Genomic DNA, 20,284 nt, shown 5'->3' with positions numbered 1-20,284 from the left:
GATCAAATTTTTAATAATTCGATTGGGAAGACAAACAAACACAAATATACCTCCTCTGTCGGCATCAGGCGAACCATTTTCTGGATCATTTCCTGTCGCGTCCTCTCGTTTAACACCGGTAACACCGTCTTCCAGTTGACAACAATCCATTATTAAATTCTCGTATTCACGACCACTGTAATAACAAATTAATTGGGCATATATTTTAATTAGCTTATTATTTGTTTGAATTTGTGTGTGTAGATAGATTTAATTAATTATACATACCTTATTACATAATTAACACAAATGATGTTTTGTTCTTCAGCGTTTTTCGAATTACACACAACGGTCGCGCACGTTTGCAACCACGTGTAACCACCGCTTTTGTTCATTAATCGATAATAATGCGTCAATACTTGTCCTTTGTGGATTACTAAAATTGAAACAACAACAAAATTCGTAAGAATCAATTCAATAAATAATAGATTCATTCAAAAACACAACATTTTTCTGACTCACGATCTATATGTGATTTTCTAAGACGATTCGCATCCTCGCCATGACACAGGGTGTACAAATTTTTACCCGTTAATTCATCGGCTGTATAATCCAATAATTCAGATACCCTGTAATTCAAACATCGACAAGTATTTTTACAATTGATTAGAATTATTTAATAATAACAGATGACAATGGGGCTATAAAGGGAATCAGATAACATCTTCAAACCTTTCCTAACCTAAATCTTATATACAGGAATTTAATTATTTATTAATTATTACCCTACAAAAATAGGCAACCTTTTATACACCATTGATAATAATGCTCGCGAGCACCATCTATTGGAAAGAAAATTATCAAGTCCCATAGGTAACAGGATATTTTCAAATTTAACGACGGTTGCTTTTCTCTTTTGTATGAACATAAAACTGCTGACAGATGGCGCTAGTAAGCAATTTAATCAATGGCGTGTAAAGGGTTGAATATTTTAATATCCAACAAATGCTTATTTGCATAAAATTTAAATAATTAAAGCCGAATAAATAAATATAAAGGATCGATAATAATTCAATTAAGTCAAGCAACAAACTAATCAATCAAATATTCTATTAGCATGAAAATATTATTCCCGAGAAGAATATTGTACGAGGTAATTGATATTCTATTAAAAAAATATAGGACGACATTTAGGACATCGGGCTGAGACACTTACTTTGGTTCGCAATGTGCTATCCGAAAATCAAAATTGATACGAGTGACAAACATGTCAGTCTCCAATCGGATTTCGTGTACACTCGGTGGCGGAAGTGCAATAGCCAAGCCGACCATACCCATCAATGGCGGTGCTGTCTTTCTCGTATGACTAAACGTGTACTGTGGTCTCAAACGACACAACAGTAGGACGACCTATATTTCATAAAATCAATTACAAAAGGGACACCAATAAAAAACAAGTAACCCAATTGTACCTAAACAATTGAACTTACCCTATAACCCGAAGATTTAAAATGGCAACCCCTTTTCGTTAACGAGGACTTCATTCTCACGCAAAATGCACGATCGTAACCTTTGTAAAGACCACTAGCTGATAACGACATCAACGAAGACACTGTAAATAAGATAAATCCAAAAACAAAGAACTATTAGATTTATTAAACAATTATAAATATTTCATTAATTAGAAATAAAACTTATATACCGTCAGGATTAGCTGTCGAGGATGAGCCATGTTCTTCCGAAGCGGCACTGCTCGGAGAAGCTAGACCGGAACTAGAGGAATGTGGACCGGAAGAGGTAGCGGACGAAGCCAATCCCAATCCCAATTGTTCAGCGACCTCGGCGTGGTCTTGCTGATGCACGTAATCGAAAACGCTCGATCCCGTCATTTCTACCTGAAATTCGTATAATAAAACTTTAACATTTATTCTTACGATTAACCTTGCGAATATAATAATTATAATATATTAAACTAATCAGAAATATGTGTGTTTAAGTCTTAGGTTAGAATAATGATTTATATACATATAACATACTTCCTCGAATAACTATACCTCTATAATACATAGGTGGATAGATAGAGAAAAAGAAAGAGAAAAAGAAAGAGAGGCGTACATATACACACATATACATAGACAAGACTTTATTTGTATTCTATAAACGAAGTTGGATGATGACGCGCGTAAGCCCAACGTCTATCGGTCACGCTTATTTTCTCGGTATTAAAATGTACGTAAGTACGATAGGTACGATAAGTGCATCGGGAAAACGAATAATAACAATTTGACCGTTCGTTATTTCTTTCATTCTTTCATTCTTTTTTTCTATCTATCCATCGCGTTCCTTCGTATCACCAACGTTCCTAGTCTCCACATACTCCGCCATTTTTGATAGCCCCCATTTAGCAAAGAAAGACTATCATATATATATATATATATACAGTTGATCTGAAAGGATAGTAAGAAAAAAGAAAGAGTTTTCAGAGTACATCTGTGTCCTGGTATCACATCCGATGAACCACCCTTGAATCTTACCAAGTCAAATAATACATTTTGGTAGACACCGTGGCTAGTTTTCTGTTAGAATAAGGAAATAAAATGACTATGGAAATAAAGAAAGTAAGAAGAAGAAGAGGAAGAAACAGAAGACATAAAGAAAGGTTCGGTCTTCTTGATGGCGGCAGCCATGTTTCTAGCTGCCACCGGTTTCCCGAATCCTCGAAACACCCTATTGATTGCTCCGCGAGAGTCTCTCGTAGAATCGAGCTGGTACACCGGTCACCTCCCTCACCTACCCCCGCCATATCCCTCTTTCTCGCCTTCCCTCACCTCCTCCTCCTCCTCCTCCTCCTCCTCCTACTACTCTTCCTTCTCTTTACTTCTCTCTCTCTCTCTCGCAATGGCTCCCTCTTGCTGCTGCTGCTGCTGCTGCTGCTGCTCTAACTCTCTCTCTCTCTCTCTCTCTCTCTCTCTTTTTCTCTCTCTCTCTCTGTGTTCCCCATCCACTCTACTACTACCTTCACGAGCTCGGAGCATTAGGAATGGCGAACACGCCGCCGTGCAGAGGCTACGTGAGCCGCATGCGACCACCTCCACCTCCATCCACCCATCCTTCCCTCGTCTATGTCATGCCTGGTGCCAACCAGTATGGCCGCCAACTCATACAACCTTCTCCTCTTTTCCCCCTTGACCTCTCCTCCTTATCCTTTTCTTCCACGCTATCAACTTTTCTCTCTCTTTCTTTCTTTCTTTCTTTCTTTCTGTCTGTCTGTCTATCTATCTATCTGTCTTTTTCTTTTTTCCGACAGTACTCTTTCCTTCTTATTCTACTTCTACTTCTTCTTCTTTTTCTTTTTCTTTATCTTTTACCTTCTACCTTCTACCTTCGTCCTGCAGGTACCCATCATTTGCGTGTTTTCCCTTCTTTATCCTCCTCCTCCTCCTCCTCCTCCTCCTCCTCTTCGTAGTCGTCGTCTTTGGCTTTCCTTCGTCACTTCCATGCTACTATTTTTGCCTTTCCGCTAATGTCCACCCATGTACGTACGTATGTCCCTCAGTTTCCTTTTTCTTTTCTTTTACTTTTTCTTTTGTTCCATTCATTTTGTTATTTTGTTGTCTTCTTATTCTTTAACTATACCGTCTTACTTTATTTTCTCCCTTTTTTCTTCACCACTCGCGAATTTTATATTCCTTTTCAGTTTACCCTATCCTTCCCTCGTCCCTGCCAACCCTTGTCCCTCACGTTCCGTCCCTTTTCATTTTCAAGGAAGAAGGAGAGTCAAGTGGGAGGATGGGGAGGGAACAGCAGCAACAGCAGCAGCAGCAATGACGTTGTTTAAAAATTTTTAGGAAATAGGAGTGGATACATGGTAAAGGTTATTTCTCACCTGTGAAAGACCTAGGTAGATCGAAACGGTCTCGGATATGTACAGGAACCTTCCATCAGCTGCAACCGCCATCGCGAAACCATCCAATGACTGTAAAGAAACGTTAAAATGCATAATTTATTTCACTATCCTATCTGTTCTATCGTTTTTTTTTTTGTTATTATCATCGTTCGGTTGGAGAAAAAAAAAAACAATTTACGTACCTGTAATATATGGGTACCCTGGTGTACCTCGAAATGATCTACCGCCGCGTTAGCTGCCGACCTAACGCGATTTGTACCTAAGAACAACAACAAAAAATGTTTCATTATTATCAATTAACGTTTTGGGGATAAACCATTATATTATTTAAATCTAAAATTTAAAAATTTTCCAACCCCCTCCCCTCGCCCACCACGAGTTTCGCATTAACTTTCAAACGAATTTCTTATAACGTCTCACATTTTCTTTTTATTATTATTATTATTATACAACTTATTTAATTTATTCCGCTCGGTTTTTTATGCTAAATCTGTCGTAGCATTGAGGAATATCTATCGAAGATAGTATTATTTCTTTTTTATTATTCGAAGACAAAGACAAGTATCTAGCAATTGTATAATTTATTCCATTGTTTAATCAACAACATTTCTGATAAAAATGTTTCCTTAGAAACATAAAATTAAGTAAAATTGACAGGAAATGTATGAGAATTTCAGTGATATTGAAGATATAAAATATAGATGGAACTAGTATAAATCTAATAAATGATTAATGAAAAATGTATTGAATAAATTGTTGTAGATGTAGAGATCGATTGACCATAGCGTTGAAAGGTATCTTGAGTTTATTTGGGCTGGTGTGAGTCACAATCTCCACCCCATCCATCCGGTTTAACCATGCCGGCACCGACGACCCCTTTTCGCCTTTCGTCTCCCCTCGTTTAACAAACAAGACGAGCTCCTTCTTACGGTAATAATAATCCTACCCTCCCTGGTTTCCCTTAATGAAAGACTTAGAAGACTCGATCAAACTCGTGCGCGAAACGCTTAATCTGCTAAGTCCATCGGGATGAGGCTTGGTTTCGCTTGGTTTGGCTGCCCGTCGGACTGACCTAACCTCACTTCGGGCTTTTCCGTCAACAAGTTAATTCCAATATTTTTCTGGCATACATGGACTGTCTGCCTGCCTGCCTGCCTGCCTGCCTGCTTGGTTGATGGTGTTTTCTATGATAATCCAACTGGATTTCTACATTGACGAACACCTTTGTTCTTCTCGTTATATTTTCAGAAAATATCCGCCATATTTGTCCCCCGATCACGTGTTCGCCAATCAATGAATAGAATTTGTTGTTATTATTATAATTCGATCAAATTTGTTAATTCTACATCGTTAGGTAGTGTTGAAAAGAAAAACGACAGGGGTGGGGAAGGGGAGGTTAGAAGTTTTTAATGTTTACGAATAAAAAAGGAATGATTTATATTAATAATATGCTAATGTATCTTGAACAACAGCCAAAAAAAAAATATATATATATATAAAAGAAAGCAATAGGGTTTACTTTGGTTTAACTCACATTTATCACTTACTAATTTCGAAAGTTAACGCTGGTTATACCGGAATCTACGTGTTCTCGGTCGGACAGCTGACCCCTCCATAAATCTTTCGGCCGGTTGTCCCACCCCTGCCATTCTCCGTTATCACAATATTTTGATAAATATCTCATACACGTTCCGTATACTTTTCTCGCCTCGTAACTCGGCGATATTTATTTGAAGAAAGTAGAAAAATATCTAAAGGACAAGGGACTTCTTTTCTATTTTCTTCCTCAACTTTTTTTTCCTATCTCCTTTTCTGTGATCTCTTTCAGTATATTAAAAGATATTTTATATCATTTCGCGTTCTTAGATATAATATAATACAAACAAAATATTTCCAAACTGAATTGAACGAATTTCTCTCTCGGACAAATCCAATTCGAAAAACAAATTAATTATTGTTTCCTTTTTATTTGAACAAAACACGAAAATAATGTAATAATAAAAAAGAATTACGATTAAATCTCGAAATGAAAAATTCAATTCTTAGAGAGAAAACAACAGCAACAAAAAAAAAAAAAAAGAAAAAGAAAATCAAATCGATGGAAAAGACAATTTTGTTATTAGACATTTTTATTGTCCTAAACGTCGTAATAACGCATAAAAGGAAAGAGAAAAGATTCTTCGTATAAAGGGGGAGGGGGTTGGTTGGGAAATTCAGAGGATCACCGTAGAGAAGAGAAAAGGTAGAGAAGGAACACGGGGATGGGGGTGGGTAGGTGGTGGTTGGGACGATAGTAACCGAGAAGAACATAACGTAACGCCGTACCCTCTTTTGTTCGGGCTCCAGGGAGCAGGATTTAATGAAAAATGGCCGAATTTGTTACATTTCCCGGTAGTGATCCTCTATTTCTAGAGGGAATCGAGCAGACGCATAAGGTCGTACGTGCTAAACGATCATTTGTCCTCTTCATTCGTCATTCTACCATTTAACACACTCGATGGAAACCAATTACAAAATTAATATCTATCTTAAATGATTCGAATATGATTACGATTGTCGAATCGTATAGATAAATAATTTCATTTAAATTAATCCATCATGTATTTATAAATATGATAAAAGTATTCATTTAGTGTATGGGTGTGTGTGTTTTTGTGTGCATCTATAATCAAAGAAATCAGCATTTGCACCCTCCGTCTGTCTCAGTTACAATCAACCCAAGTAAAACAAATAAAATCATGGTCGATTAAAATACATTCCCCTACTTAATACTTTACAAATCACAATTTCGAATATTAATTCATTTACATCGGATAAATCAATTCCTATGGTTTTATAATTCTCGACAATCTTACAATCAGCATACCGTTTCAATCCCGTTGCAATTCTACAACGATGAAATACTTAATTATCACATTCTATCTAACCACAACCAGACCGAAAAAGAGAGAGACAGAGAGACAGAAAGAGTCACCAAAAAGTTCAACGTCACGAAACTAAACATTTTTTTTAGGCTGAACAAGCGGAATGAATGGTAAAAGACGCAATGAACAAAAGGGTCCAGAACAAAAGTTCGGAGAAAGATGAAGAAGAAAAAGAAAAAGAAGAAGAAGAACAACAAGACACAGGAGAAGAGTACCACGGGAAAAAAAAAAGAAAAAAGAAAAAAGAAAAGAAAGAAGCATAAAACTAAATCGGCAGACGTGTCTAGAAATCTTTAACGCATTTTGCTTCGTTAAGTCGAGAGGTCTTTTTTCAACGCTCTGCCACTGACATACCCTCCTCTCACCCTACGGTAGGGTGGAAACTCGCGAAGGGTGTTGTACAAGTAAAACTGTTCAAGTATATATATATATGTATGTATGTGTCAGAAATAGTGATAGAGAGAGAGAGAGAGAGAGAGAGAGAGAGGTATAGAATAAGGCCGCGAACTGGATTTAGTTTGACGAGAAGTTGTGGCAGCGATGCCCGGATGGCGCCTAACTCAATTTCGTTAGTTTAGTTACATTGGCGGCTGGTAACGCGAGGAGCCCAGCATAGGGGATGCTGTGATTAGATTTCCATGTGGGTAGTAGTACGCACTACCTAAGCCTTTATACGTACTAGCTACGATGTTACATACTCTACGACTTCGTATTTCCAATTCCCACCCACCCCCTCCCGCCCCTCCTTCTCTTCTCTTCTGTTCTCTTCTCTTCAGTTTCATCCCTTCCACCATCACCACCACCACCTCCACCAATTCTATCCCTCTCTATCTTTATCTCTATCTCTATCCTTCTTCTTCTTCTTCTTCTTCTTTTGCCACCGCATTTGCCACCTTCAACATCGACCACAAATATTAACTCGACCTACCCTCTTAAAGTACCCCTTCGATCGATCTCTCTCTCTCTCTCACTCACTCACTTACTCAGTCTCTTGCTCGCTCTGATACTCGAGAATTTTCTCTTTACTTTTATTTTATTTTCTTTAGTTTTATGTACGAGTTTTTTTTTTTTTTGGAATTTTCTAATATAACAGATTTTTTTTTTTGGGGGGGGGGAGATAGAAATTATTTATCAAAGAGATATCTGATATTACTTGAGCAGGTTTGACGAGATTAATTTTATTTAATTTGATATTTAATATTTGTTATATTGTATATATATTATAAATCTTACGAATCTTTGATATATTTCTTAGAAGAAATTATTCGATTTCAAAATAAGTATACTTAAATCTATGGGGGATGATATATTATCGAACTTTAAATTTCAAATATGATGGATAACATCGAAGTTAACGTTTCCCCTATATATATATATATATACATTTTTACAAAATAAAAGCTCAATCTTCTGTGAATTGTCGTTGAAGCGTAAAAAATAGAAAAAGAAACAGCGCGTTCTAATAGAAAAGAAAAAAAAAGCAGCAGCAAATGCCATAAGCAAGCCAAGCCAAGTCATGGCAAGTAAAAGCTAACAGAAGCAAGCAAGCAAGCTGGCAGAAAGTTAGGTATAGCAATAGATGCTGTATCGAGATATCCTTTATAAGAAAAGAGTGAGAGTTAGGTAGACAGAGGCCCGTTAGAAAAGAAGATTCGCAGATACATAGTAATAGAGAATTGTCCGGCGATAATCGAACGATAACATCGGTCTTCGCCTTTCTTCATTTTCGTGGTTCATTTAACGAAAATGGAAGTGGCCCCTCCCCCCTACCATCACCCGTTGGAAATAGCTACGTTACTGAACTACTATCCTCTTTTTCGGTTCAGATAAAACTGCACACCGTTCGAATAATACGACCAAGAAAGACAGACAAAAAAACAGAATCCTATTTCACCTTACCCCCCTTTTCTCTTATTCTATTTTTAATCTTTATTTTGTTAATCAACGAAAATAGAAAAGAAATGAACATCTATCCTTCGGATATTCTTGGATATAAAAGAAACTGATGTGTGTATTTATGTACGCATTTAAGAAGTTATACTTTTTTAGCGTATTAAAACGAATATAAACTTCATAACCTCAAAAATAACTTCAATTTGCCCGCGCATTTTAAATATCGACAACTTCGTGGTGTAGATTTTTCGGTTGCACCTAACTTCACTTTCCAAAACGCGCCAAAAGAAGGAAGTATAACTTCAAAAACAGACTCTTGTTATATAATAAAAATAAGAAATGATAAAAGAGTAATAAAATAAAATGAAAATGACAAAAAAAAGAAGAAGTAAGAGAAAAAAAATTGAGAACGTTGATTCTCGCTTGTGACACAGAAATCGAGTTAATCGAACGCTTCCCAGAACGATCCCCCGGACTGTCAGAGTGTGGCAGACGCGAGACACGTGTCTACTACAAAGACGTGCTACGAAAAAAGAAAGAAACAGAAAGAGAGAAAGAATAACTATCGTCTATAACAAAATTATAACGCGGTTGACTTATTTTCCAAGTCGCGTTCCCAGTAGAGAAATTTTCGTAATTCCATCAGTGTATATCTCTGGTACACTATAGAGACCCCTTAGTTTTCGATCCCCGTTAACTTTTAGTCGGTCGACCTATTCTAGGATCTTTGACAGATCCATCAAAAATATATCAACGACAGATATAATAAATCTAATCGATTATATAAAGTATTACACATACGCGTCAAGAACAATGATAAATTTATGAACGTATAGAAATTGATCTCTGTCTCTCTGTTTCTCTTTCTATTTTTATGTTTATGTTATGAAAATTGTGACATAATATAATTTTTAGATAATTGACAAATCCTGTACCTTTAACAGTTTTGTTAGGTGGTGGTCCATCACGACTCCATGGGGGATCACCATGACCCGAGAAGTCTCGGAGTTTGAGGTAAGAGATGGTAAGCCTTATAATGGAGGCTTTGTCCAATTGCGAGGTAATGGCCGCCGGCAAAGGTAACATCTTTGCTAGCTCGTAGAATTCAAAGTTTTCCTTACCCCGTCTCGATCTTGCTGCATCTCGGCTTTTCTCTTTACGCAACTCCAGTATACTGTAATCAAAATGATATATTCTTAATATCGATTAATCTAACAAAACTCTATTACAAATTTCTAGACTCTGTTTTTATCTCATTGTTTATTTATAATTTTTCTTCCCCCCTCMCCCCCCCCCCCTTTTTTAATCATCCTGCATTAAACCTAAAGATTCTTACTAAAGGATTGTGATTAGAATCTAATCAGGTTAATCATAAAAATTTGTTTTACGTTAACTATGATGATTGATTAGGGATCAAAATATATACGAATCGAAAGATAATATTCATATAGTTAGTTAAATGAATATTTTATTTATATAAATTGTCCAATAAATGAATGCGATATTTTTCGAATAAATCAACTGGATATATAAATTGCACGAACTTATTGGATATAACTTAATGATCATTAATATAATAAATGATTTGTTTGTCATCATATTATTTCATATTTTGTTTGTACTTTTGTTGTGTTTGATGTTTAACGTTAACCAGTGATGCATCACCTGGGGATCAAAATTATTGGAGAAATAGGTAACTAATAAGAAGAGGCGTGGCTGTAGAATTTCAGGGATGCCACGGTGATCTGGCAATACGCGGTAAAGCGGCTACCGCTTAAGCAGCATACATTATTCAAGCGCTATCAAGCCCGTGTTTGCTGACAAGCCAGTGAATGTGGCCGAGTGAATACCACCGTAACGTAACCACGCCCCTCTAGACGGCCCCTTGATACCGATTTTACGTTTTAACTGGCCAATGAACGATCTTTACGTGGACACTATATCTATATTTATTCTGTTTCATTCAAACATTTAATTTATTCATATTATTATTAACGAACGGAAAACAAAAGTACTCAATTTTGACTAACTTAACTTACTTATTTGGATACTTTCTTAAGTTCACGGTACGTTTACCAAATAAAATGAAGACTAATCCGAGAAAAACTAAAAAGTGTGTGCAATTAAATGGTCCACCGTTTCAACTTAAGAAGGGTTGAAAACGAGAATGGGCATTTTATTAGACCGCTATTGCGCTTAACGACTGTAAAATGACAATCCTTTATCTTTCTCTTTTGCTCTTACCCCTAATAAAGAAAGAAAGAAAGAAAGAAAGAGGAAGAGGGGAACGTGCAAATACCGCCAAGCTGTGGTAACCCATTATTTTCATCTTTGTCGCGGGAGTCAAAGGTCGTAAAAAGTCGAGTCCTTTAGACCGAGGGGTAAGTTTGTTCCTTCGGCGCGAGCCATTGGCTTCGGTGTAGTTTTGTTTTTGGATTTTATAAACGCACTTCCAAATCCCTCGAGTTTAAAGAAGTAGTAGTAGTAGTAGTAATAGTAGTAGGACAAGAATCTTTTCCCCAAAGGGATAATGACAGTCCCTTTTTCTTAAAGTAACGTTAACTCTACCTGCTGATCTTAACCGATTTATATCTAAATTTGTTGTGTTAAACACAACAGTAACACTTTTCCAAAAAGAAAAGAAAAAAAAAAGTATAGAACATTTTTTTTGTTCTCAATACTTATCAGAAATTTTTTTTTCCTTAACTACAGTGCTACTGTTTTATTTATCAAATTTGTCCGGAATAACGATCACTGGCAACGGTAGACGGATCAAAGACCGATTACACGAGGAGCCACCTTTTCGTTGCTGATTGTGCAAAGATAAAAGGATTGGGTAGAGGGTGGATTTTCTTTGGGTGGTGGACATAAGAGCAGAAAGGCCGTTCGTTCATTCGTTCTTTCGTTCGTTCCTAGTTTATCGTCCCTTCGTTTTCTTACGATCCTTCACGAGTTAGGTCCATCTCCCCAGAGGTACGATACGAGTAGGCAGAAAAGGAACCGTTGCTTCTGTTCTCTCTTTCGTAGCTGCTGTTTCTATTCCTCCTGCTGTTGCTACTGCTGTTGCTGTTGATGCTGTTGATGGTGTTCTATAGCTGGTCTTATATAAAGAGAGAAAAAGATAGATAGAAGCATCTCGTTCGCACGAACGAGCCCCCGCACACACTATTGGGTTGGTTGGTTGGTTGGTTGGTGGTGGCTCCAGACGTGTGAAAATAAAATTACGCCCAACTTTCGGCCAAATTGGTTGAAATTGGGCGGCAGTCGAGCACAAGGCCCTACCGGGAGTCCCTCGGGGTAAAGAGATAGAAGTCTCTCGCGGAACCGATCGTTCTCTTCTTCTCTTTCCACATTTTATTTCTTTCTTTCTTTTCTTTTCTTTTCTTTTTTCTTTCCTTCCTTCCTTCTTTCTTCTTGCTTCTTCCAACGTTTTCTTTATTCCTCTTTATGGACCCCTTCTTACAACATTCCCACACCCATACCTTTTCGTCTTTTATTTTGTTTTCTTCTTTTTTGGCCTCTCTACCCTTCTTGCAACGTGTTCCAACATCTACTTAGGCCTCTCTGCCAAGAGATACGATGGGTCAAGGAAACGACAGCTACTACTACTACTACTACTACTACTAGACTACTGAGTGCAAGAGAGTGTCAAGTGGCTGACATTAATAATTCTCAATGAAACGATACGAGATTAGAGCTGATGGATCGTACTCCTCAGTGGTTTTTCTTTTTTACATTTCTTTGTTTTATTTTTACTTGCTTGCTTACTTTGATCTATCATTCCCCCATCATTCCCACCATGTTTCCCCATTTCGTATTTCATCTTCTTCTATTATCTTACAAGCCTAAATCTCGATCTGTTCGAATCGTCCCACTTGTACTTTTTGTGAAAGCCTTCTCAGAACGATAAAAATAGCATGAAAGAAAGAAAAGGAATGGTAAGGTAAGGAAGAAGGTTAGAAAATAGGAACATCGAATGCTCGCGGAAATTATAATGCGCATCGTGGCACCGGCTCGTCGGACTAATTCAATTAAACAATTCATTTGCCGGTCTGGAGCACCACCTGAGGGCATGTCCCATTCCGTCCGTGGCTTCGTGCCGTGGCTCCGTTCCTCCGTTTGGACGACTTTCTGTGTTAGTCGATATGGTGGAGGCAGAAACGTGAGTTGGAGAAGGACCAAAGCTTGCTTGCTTGCTTGCTTGCCTGCCTTTCCTTTCCTTGCTTTTGCCTTCTCTTCACTTCTCTTTCCTACTCTTACCATTCCCACCCTGTTTTCCCTTGAGAGTCGTAGCCTCGCGCTACAATACAATGCTCCTAATGTTACGGGCTCCAGTTTCGACATAATTTTCTTTCGCGGCGGCCCTTTCGGCTATCAGATGCCTAAGCTTTTGTAGCACTTTGACAAAAGGAAACGTCATTTCCGGTGACCGCTCGATAACGAGAGCTACGTCGTATATATTGGCCAGGGGTGGAAGAGGGAGAAGGGTTGCGGGGTGGGTGGTGAGTAGTAGAAAATTTACCATCCTTTAATCATACTTCTCTTCTATTCCGAAAAATATATTGCTAGAGTTTATACTAATTTTTGATAGACAAGTTTTCGGTTTTCATGACATAGGAAATTGACCAACCCACTTTTCTTCGATATCAATACAATCATTTTTCTAATCATTGATCAAAATATATATTTCGAAAAATACCTCGAATTGTGGTTGCCTGATTTTTGGTGTAACAACGAGTTTTTCTCGACAAAGATGATTATTTAGTATCGTAGAAAAATATGAAACGTTTGTAGGATATTTTGTACGTACATTGGTAGGAAATGACAACATACAACAGAACACTGTTCGTCATAACGATCACACATATACATATATATATATATATATATTTTGATAAACCCGACGTATCGAACTGTCCGCACCTATATTTCAAATTCAGCTTTCATTCCGTTTTATGAATAATTCATGATACGTTTCTTCCTTCAAATGGACCAAAGTATGGCCTACGGTTTGATTCATGACACAACGGTTGACGATCGTGTCGAGGCTTAAGAAGTCTCTCTTTCTCTATCAAAGAGAAAACGTAGCCTTCTGCCCGTTAGTTACATCGTACGATTGCATAAGTCGCTTGCAAATCTCCTACATAATTTATTACTCCAATCGAAACTATAATACTAATATTCAAAATAAAAAAGCATCCTTTTTAACCCGTCTCCAACTCCTCCTCCTCCTCACAAAAATCCTCCCTAGACAATTACAAATATTAAATCAAATCTAAAAATAAGATCATTTCGTGAGAGAACAAAAACACACAGCTGTGGTGGTGGTATCTCTTATTCCCATTTTGTTTTCATTCTTTTCGACGATTTTACAAAACAACATTTCCAAGAACCGGGATATTATTTTCTTAGAAAACGTAGTAGAAGAATCTGAATGAACTTAAACAAACGTATCTCTCCTACAAGATTAAAGAGTTTTGTTAAAACTATTCGAGATGACTACAACATCCGCTGATAAAAATCATCCAGGTATAGAAGAAGTATACGTTTAGGATATTACCAGACTGCAGTGAAGGAATAGAGGAAAAGGAACAAGACGTATGGCTGTTTGTGGACATATATACTGGGTACGTAAGAGGGTACAGAAGGGATGGAAGGGTGGGAGGGAGAGGAGGAGGTAAAAAGATGAAAGAAAGATCGAAAGAGAGAAATAAAAAGAAAAAAAAAAGAAGAAGAAGAAGAAACGAAAGAGGAAAGAAAAAGGATAGAGGGATAGAGTGGAAGGGAAGTTGCTTCTTGATGATGCGCAGATAAGGGAGGGTTTAAAGTCTACGTGATGAGTTTCTCGATGTGTCCGAGCGGAGGTCGAGCCTGAGAACTTTTGGTAAACGCACTCCGCTAACTCTTCAGAATGGAACGGAACGGAAAGGACACACTGAACGAGTCGCAATTTTCTTTAGAAATGAATACTACTTTTGCATTTAACGCGACACAAACGAAGAAAGGTCAATGTTCAACGAAGGAAGATAGATAAATGTAGAAATTGGTTAGATTGTTAATATGATTTGGATCGATTTCTATTACTTGAAAATGTTGGGGAGAAGGGGGGGGGCAAAGGAAAAAGAAAAGAAACACTTTTTTTCCGATCCTACAAAACTTCTTCTTCTTTTTCTTCTTCTTAGGACTTTAATAAGGAATAAAGTTTTCCAACTGGGAGGTAGGTAGCTACTAGTAGTCCTCTTGGAAATCAGATGAGCTTAATCCCACCAACCGTGTTGGTCTCTTACAACTTTTAACTTAATAAGGCAAATGAGATACCTGCTATTTCAATTTGGGTAAAAATCTTTCCCCGATTTTCTTGGCCTCGTTTTTTAACCGTTTGATCTTTTACTTCTTCGAGAAAGAAACAGAGAGAGAGTATGGTATTTTTTTTTTTTTCGGTTCATCTTCTCATGATTATTAGGCGTCGTATATTTTTGTTAAATGTATTATCGAAATCTTTTTACTTAGAAAATGATTACCTTCCATGAGAAAAAGTCTATTGTACGATACGATATTAAAGGTAGGTGGAAGAAAAGGAGGTGTGGGAGGTGGGGGAGGATCAATGCTATGTGCTCGAAGTTGTTGGGAAGAAAGCAGAGGAGAGGTCTTCCAAGGGTCTCACGTGCACGTCTCGTATCCGGACATTCTCATGTCTTAACTTCCGGGAACGTGAGCCAGGCAACGCACCAACTACACCACGGCGACACCTTCTACCAATGGCTTCACTCGTACACCTAACTGCGGTCACTGATCTTCGACTGGCCATTCCTATCATTCAATGACTACCTTCCTTTTTATTCTATCCATTATCGTTAACATAATAGAAAAGAGTAATCTATTTTATTGAATTATTTTCTTGACTATCAATCGCGAATAAAACTCAACAATACGAAGATTATTTTTGCACGATTCTTGTATTATTCATCGAATTAATTTATCATCTTAATATCAAATAATTTATTGACTTGTTGAATGATTTAATTGTACACATTAGTGAGATACTTGAACAAAAAAAAAATTAATATGATAATTGATGACTCTACTTTATCGGATTATTCATTTTTATGATCTAAACATTTCTAATCTAAACAGATTCTAATTTTATGATTAAACAAAGATCCAAACGAGAGTACTTTTTTTGGATTTCTTACGATACTTTTGTCTACAATATATATATTATTCGAACTCGATATAAGATTCTAGGTAATGTATCAAGTGTGTAAAAGAAAATTGAGGAAACACCCTAACGGTAGTAGTAGTAGGAGTCCGAAGGATGGGAAAGTAAGTAGTTAACAGAAGATAGAAAAGAAAAAGAAGGAGGTAAAGGTAGCCGTCGTTGACGGCTCCCCGGGTTGCCCCGTCAGCATCAGCGTTCTTCCGATCGCATTGAGTTTATTGCCATGGCGTGACGTACTCATCTGCACCATCAGTTTACCACCCCTAGAAAGTCTTATATCCAGTACCGTCACCGTTACCGTCACCGTCACCGTCACCGTCACACCGTCACAACGACCACCATAGTTTCGCCAACACCACCACCACTACCAACCAACCAACGTCTCCTCCACCATCGGTACTACCAGCCCTACCGCTACCCATCACCATTCCCATTATCCACTCACTGTGACAGAGCTCTCGTGGGACTTCAGATACCCCCGACGTACTATCACGTTCTCTCGCCTGATTTCGTAGGGGCCGCTAAAATTGTCGATCTCGAGAATAGAGGACGAAAAAAAAAAAAGGTTTGCTATTAGAGTACCTGAGTAATTCGGAAGAATCCCTGCAACTCTAACCGGATTACCCTTGCACGATTTATTCTGATAGTTTATTAATCCCTCCCTATAGGAGAGACATTAATCGTCATACTTATATAAAATTCTTAATAGTTTAACATTTTTCAAGTATGAAACCTTAATAGTTGGCTTATTGATTCTAATTTTCATTGTGATCGATATCGGGATGATAATCAATTGTCATCGTTAGCTAATTAATCCTTAACGTTATACGAGGAAAGCTCGTATTCGTCTTTCTCTCTCTCTCATTCTTTCTTTTTGGTATCGTACGTTGTCTAAGAAATCGTATGAATCACTTTTCGCATAAAACTAATAATCGTGTTGGTCATAGTATTATCTAAAACTATTTTAATCTAACGTATCTAAGCGTTCCTTGTAATAATTGATAAAATCACGTCACTTGGCAGGTGACTTTCCGATCGAATAAACGCATGATTTTAATAATAATAAGCACACTAAGCGTAGATATTAGAGAAATAAGTATAAGAGAAACAACATGCCCTGGCTCGAGGAGAGGACCCTGACTCTGTTTGTACGGGACACAGAGGTCCGCCGGTACGAACCAGGAGTGCGTGAACGCGGGGTTGATGTTGAGCGCCCCGGCAGCCCCCTGATGGGGTCCACCGACCCCGACACCGACACCGACCCCAACCGGACTTTGCCGTTGAAAGCTTCCATAATCCATGGCCACCTGATAGGGCAACATTTCTTCTCCGTATCACCTTCCACTTTCTTCAATTCTTTAACGCGACGATTCGGCAAACACACTGTTATTGACAATCCAACGGTCGCACACTAATCGATCCAAAAATTAATTCACTCTGTCCACCCTTATTAAGTCCAAATAATCAACGTATTAATTAATTATACGGGTCACTTATTATTTGTCCAGGAAAACGATCGTATTATTAAGTTAGTCGTCGTCATCATCATCGACGTGCCCTTTTTAGGGTCGGTTACCCTCGCGATCACGGAGTCCCATGCTCGCAAAAACGAGCGAGGACTCGGTCGTAAAAAGAAGAAGAAGAAGAGGAAGAAGAAGAAGAAGAAGAAGGAGAAGTGACGAAAAGGAAGACGGACGAAGAAGGGTCAGGAAGAATGAACGGAGCAACTAGCACCGAACTCGACACGTTCGAAGGGCTGCGTCACGAAGCGCCGAGAGTACTCGAATCGCGCGCGATGCGCGACGCGCGCGCGGCTGGACAAACTCCCCGAATCGGTGCTCCCCTTGAGGGAGTGAGAGAGAAAAAGATAGAGAAAGAGTGAGCAAGAAGGAGATAGGGGTCGAATGGTGGTGGGGGGTGCAGTAACGCGGCGGCTCGTGACCGGACGGGAGACCAGACGGGACTGTACCGTCTCGTTGACGAGACGTCGAAAAGGAAGGAGAACGAGACGGTTTTCACCCACGCTCGCGCACGCGATGCTCTCGGAAGACCAGAGGGAGAGAGAGAGAGAGAGAGATAGCAAGAAAAAGAGTGGGAGTAGGTGAATCGGGTTTCAGTGGGCGGTCCGATGAACCCAACGCCACTCCCACCGGCCACGCCTCCCGCGAGATACGCTCACTCAACAAAGGACCGCCCAACAGTGAACGTACACGACTCATCGAAGAGGGCCTCTTTTCCCTCTCTCGCGGGACTACTCCCCGGAGCTTCTTCGGTAGCCCACTCAAACGCTCCGCCCATTAAACCTATTGACGTTCCCTGGCTGGTTAATATCCTTTCCTCTGGACGCCCACGAAGATCCTCCGATGGACCAACGTTCCTCTGTTCCTCATCTAAACTCCCACCATACCCAGGACCCAAAGACAGTCCACGTGCATTCAGCTTTCTTTCTACCGGATTCTTTCACTTTCCTTACTCGCCCCCAAAGAATCCTTTTATTTTTTTGTTCTTTCCCGCGATAGAGGTACGTATCTATATACAGTAGCTGCTGCTTTAACTAGATACTTTACTTTACTTCTATTACGTTTTACTATTATTCTGCGTGCATCTCACACGATAGTAGATAGCATACCATCGAGAGGTAAGATTATGAAGTTGTCAGGCGTCATTGTTGATGGAATCATCGAATCCTACCCAGCCATCTTTCGAGTTAATCTTAGCGGCGTTAAACTGCGCGCGCGTAGGTGCGGCTAGACCAGCACCCTCTCCCTCCTCCTCCTCGAACACCCCTTTCTCCTCATCGTTCCCATTTCAATCTCCAATACCATTCATGCGTTTTGATGTAACCACCACGTAGGGGGAAAGTGGGGAGTATGTATGAGAGAAAGAGAGAAAGCGTACGTGCGTTCGAGGTAGACACTGTCTCTGTCCTCCGTCTCTCTTTCTGTTGCGCATACACACACACACATACAATTTTACACACTTACACGCATAAATATAGTCGAACGCTCGCACACCACTCACTCGGCAACTACGTACAAGCTCATAAACAAAACGGCCGCGTTTTATTGGAATGTCAAAGCGGGAATATTGGTATTCTTCGCGAGGACTCCCCAAAATATGTACGTCCGCGGGCTGCATGCTAATGGCCGAGGACGAGGGAGCTCACGAGGCGAGTATCGGTCTCTCTTCTCGCATCCGGTTGTCAGCACCGGCCGTTAGATCGCTGGCGCCATGGTGGTTGGTTGACAACCACTTCTCAACAACAACGACTAGCCTAACCACCACACATTCTTACTTATTTCTACTAGAACCTAGAACCACGAGACCTGCTGAACGATTCCTCGTCCAGTATTCCATCGGTTTTTTTTAATTATCTTATCGAATCGAGATATAAACATACCCATTTCTAATTATTTATCTCAATTCGTATCCAGTTCTATTACTTTTCTCGTCTAATCAAATAATTCAAGTATATCAATTAACATCAGTACGATCACTGAAAAAGTTAATTCTAATTGAATATAATCGTGCATATAAAAGAGAAATGTTAATTCGTTAAGTAAAACTTTCCATTACGACGACGTATCTCTTTCACAATTCTCCTTTGATTTCTCGTGTTTAATGGGTTCCCCGATGATTAGACTAACTCTTTCTTTAATGCAAAACACGACAACTGGTATGGTCGTAAAATAATTGCAACAACGATTTGCTCGGCCAATCGTCGACACTTTGTAACACTCAGCGAAAACGATCTGGGACGGGGCAAAGGGGTAGGGGTAGTGGAAAGCAATTAGATGGCTAGAAAGAGATCTGAGAAACGGATCTGCAAATTGGCACGGTAGTTTCTAAGTTACTCCCACGGCTTCTAGTATTTCCCAGTTACATAGTCGTCGTATAGTCTCCAATATTTATAAGAGGTCGACCGTCCCAAAATGTTCCCTTGGGAAAAGTAGGAAGGGAAACTTGCCAGGGCAGTGTTGCTTTATCTGCTGCTACTGCTGCTGCCTCCTGGCCTCGTCCTGGAGGATTTTCAATGACTATTAAGCACAAGGAAACAGCTGATCGTATCGATTGATTGCAACTCCCTACCACCTCGCGTCTTCCCCCTCCCTCTCTTTCTTTCTTTCTTTTGTCAACGAATGTAGGTCAGATTAAAAATATTATATTTATCTATTTAGTATTTCTCTCGTCCAAAAATTACAATTTTTAATGATGAAATTTCACAGGGAGCTTGGACATGAAAGAAGTAGAACTATGTTTGATTTAGTTAGACGTTTCGTCCCTTTATTGGGACTTCTTCAGCAACTGGAAAATTTATTTTCTTACATTTCTCATTACGATACATGCGTTTTATACAATATA

General features: G+C 38.9%; 1 protein-coding gene across 8 annotated transcripts in view; it reads right to left on the bottom strand.

Annotated features, from left to right (window-relative positions):
• Window positions 1–20,284, bottom strand: part of LOC106788516 (protein trachealess) — a 94,089-nt gene that overhangs the window by 3,107 nt on the left and 70,698 nt on the right. For 6 of the 8 annotated variants that reach the window (XM_014751837.1, XM_014751836.1, XM_014751838.1 and 3 more), the window contains 9 exons: window positions 9,639–9,877; window positions 4,069–4,145; window positions 3,866–3,955; window positions 1,682–1,874; window positions 1,470–1,591; window positions 1,196–1,389; window positions 502–608; window positions 268–415; window positions 51–175 (listed from right to left, as the gene is read on the bottom strand). In XM_014751837.1, coding sequence (XP_014607323.1) covers window positions 51–175; window positions 268–415; window positions 502–608; window positions 1,196–1,389; window positions 1,470–1,591; window positions 1,682–1,874; window positions 3,866–3,955; window positions 4,069–4,145; window positions 9,639–9,877 — 1,295 coding nt within the window. Of the gene's footprint in view, window positions 1–50; window positions 176–267; window positions 416–501; window positions 609–1,195; window positions 1,390–1,469; window positions 1,592–1,681; window positions 1,875–3,865; window positions 3,956–4,068; window positions 4,146–9,638; window positions 9,878–17,038; window positions 18,046–20,284 lie in introns of those variants that run through there. The other 2 variants (XM_014751841.1, XM_014751842.1) reach the window with 2 other exon arrangements.

This window comes from Polistes canadensis, unplaced genomic scaffold (assembly GCF_001313835.1).
Source record: "Polistes canadensis isolate GaletaPanama2010 unplaced genomic scaffold, ASM131383v1 scaffold_142, whole genome shotgun sequence".
NCBI classification, from domain to species: Eukaryota; Metazoa; Arthropoda; class Insecta; order Hymenoptera; family Vespidae; genus Polistes; species Polistes canadensis.
This window is presented reverse-complemented; position numbering and strand designations above follow the sequence as displayed.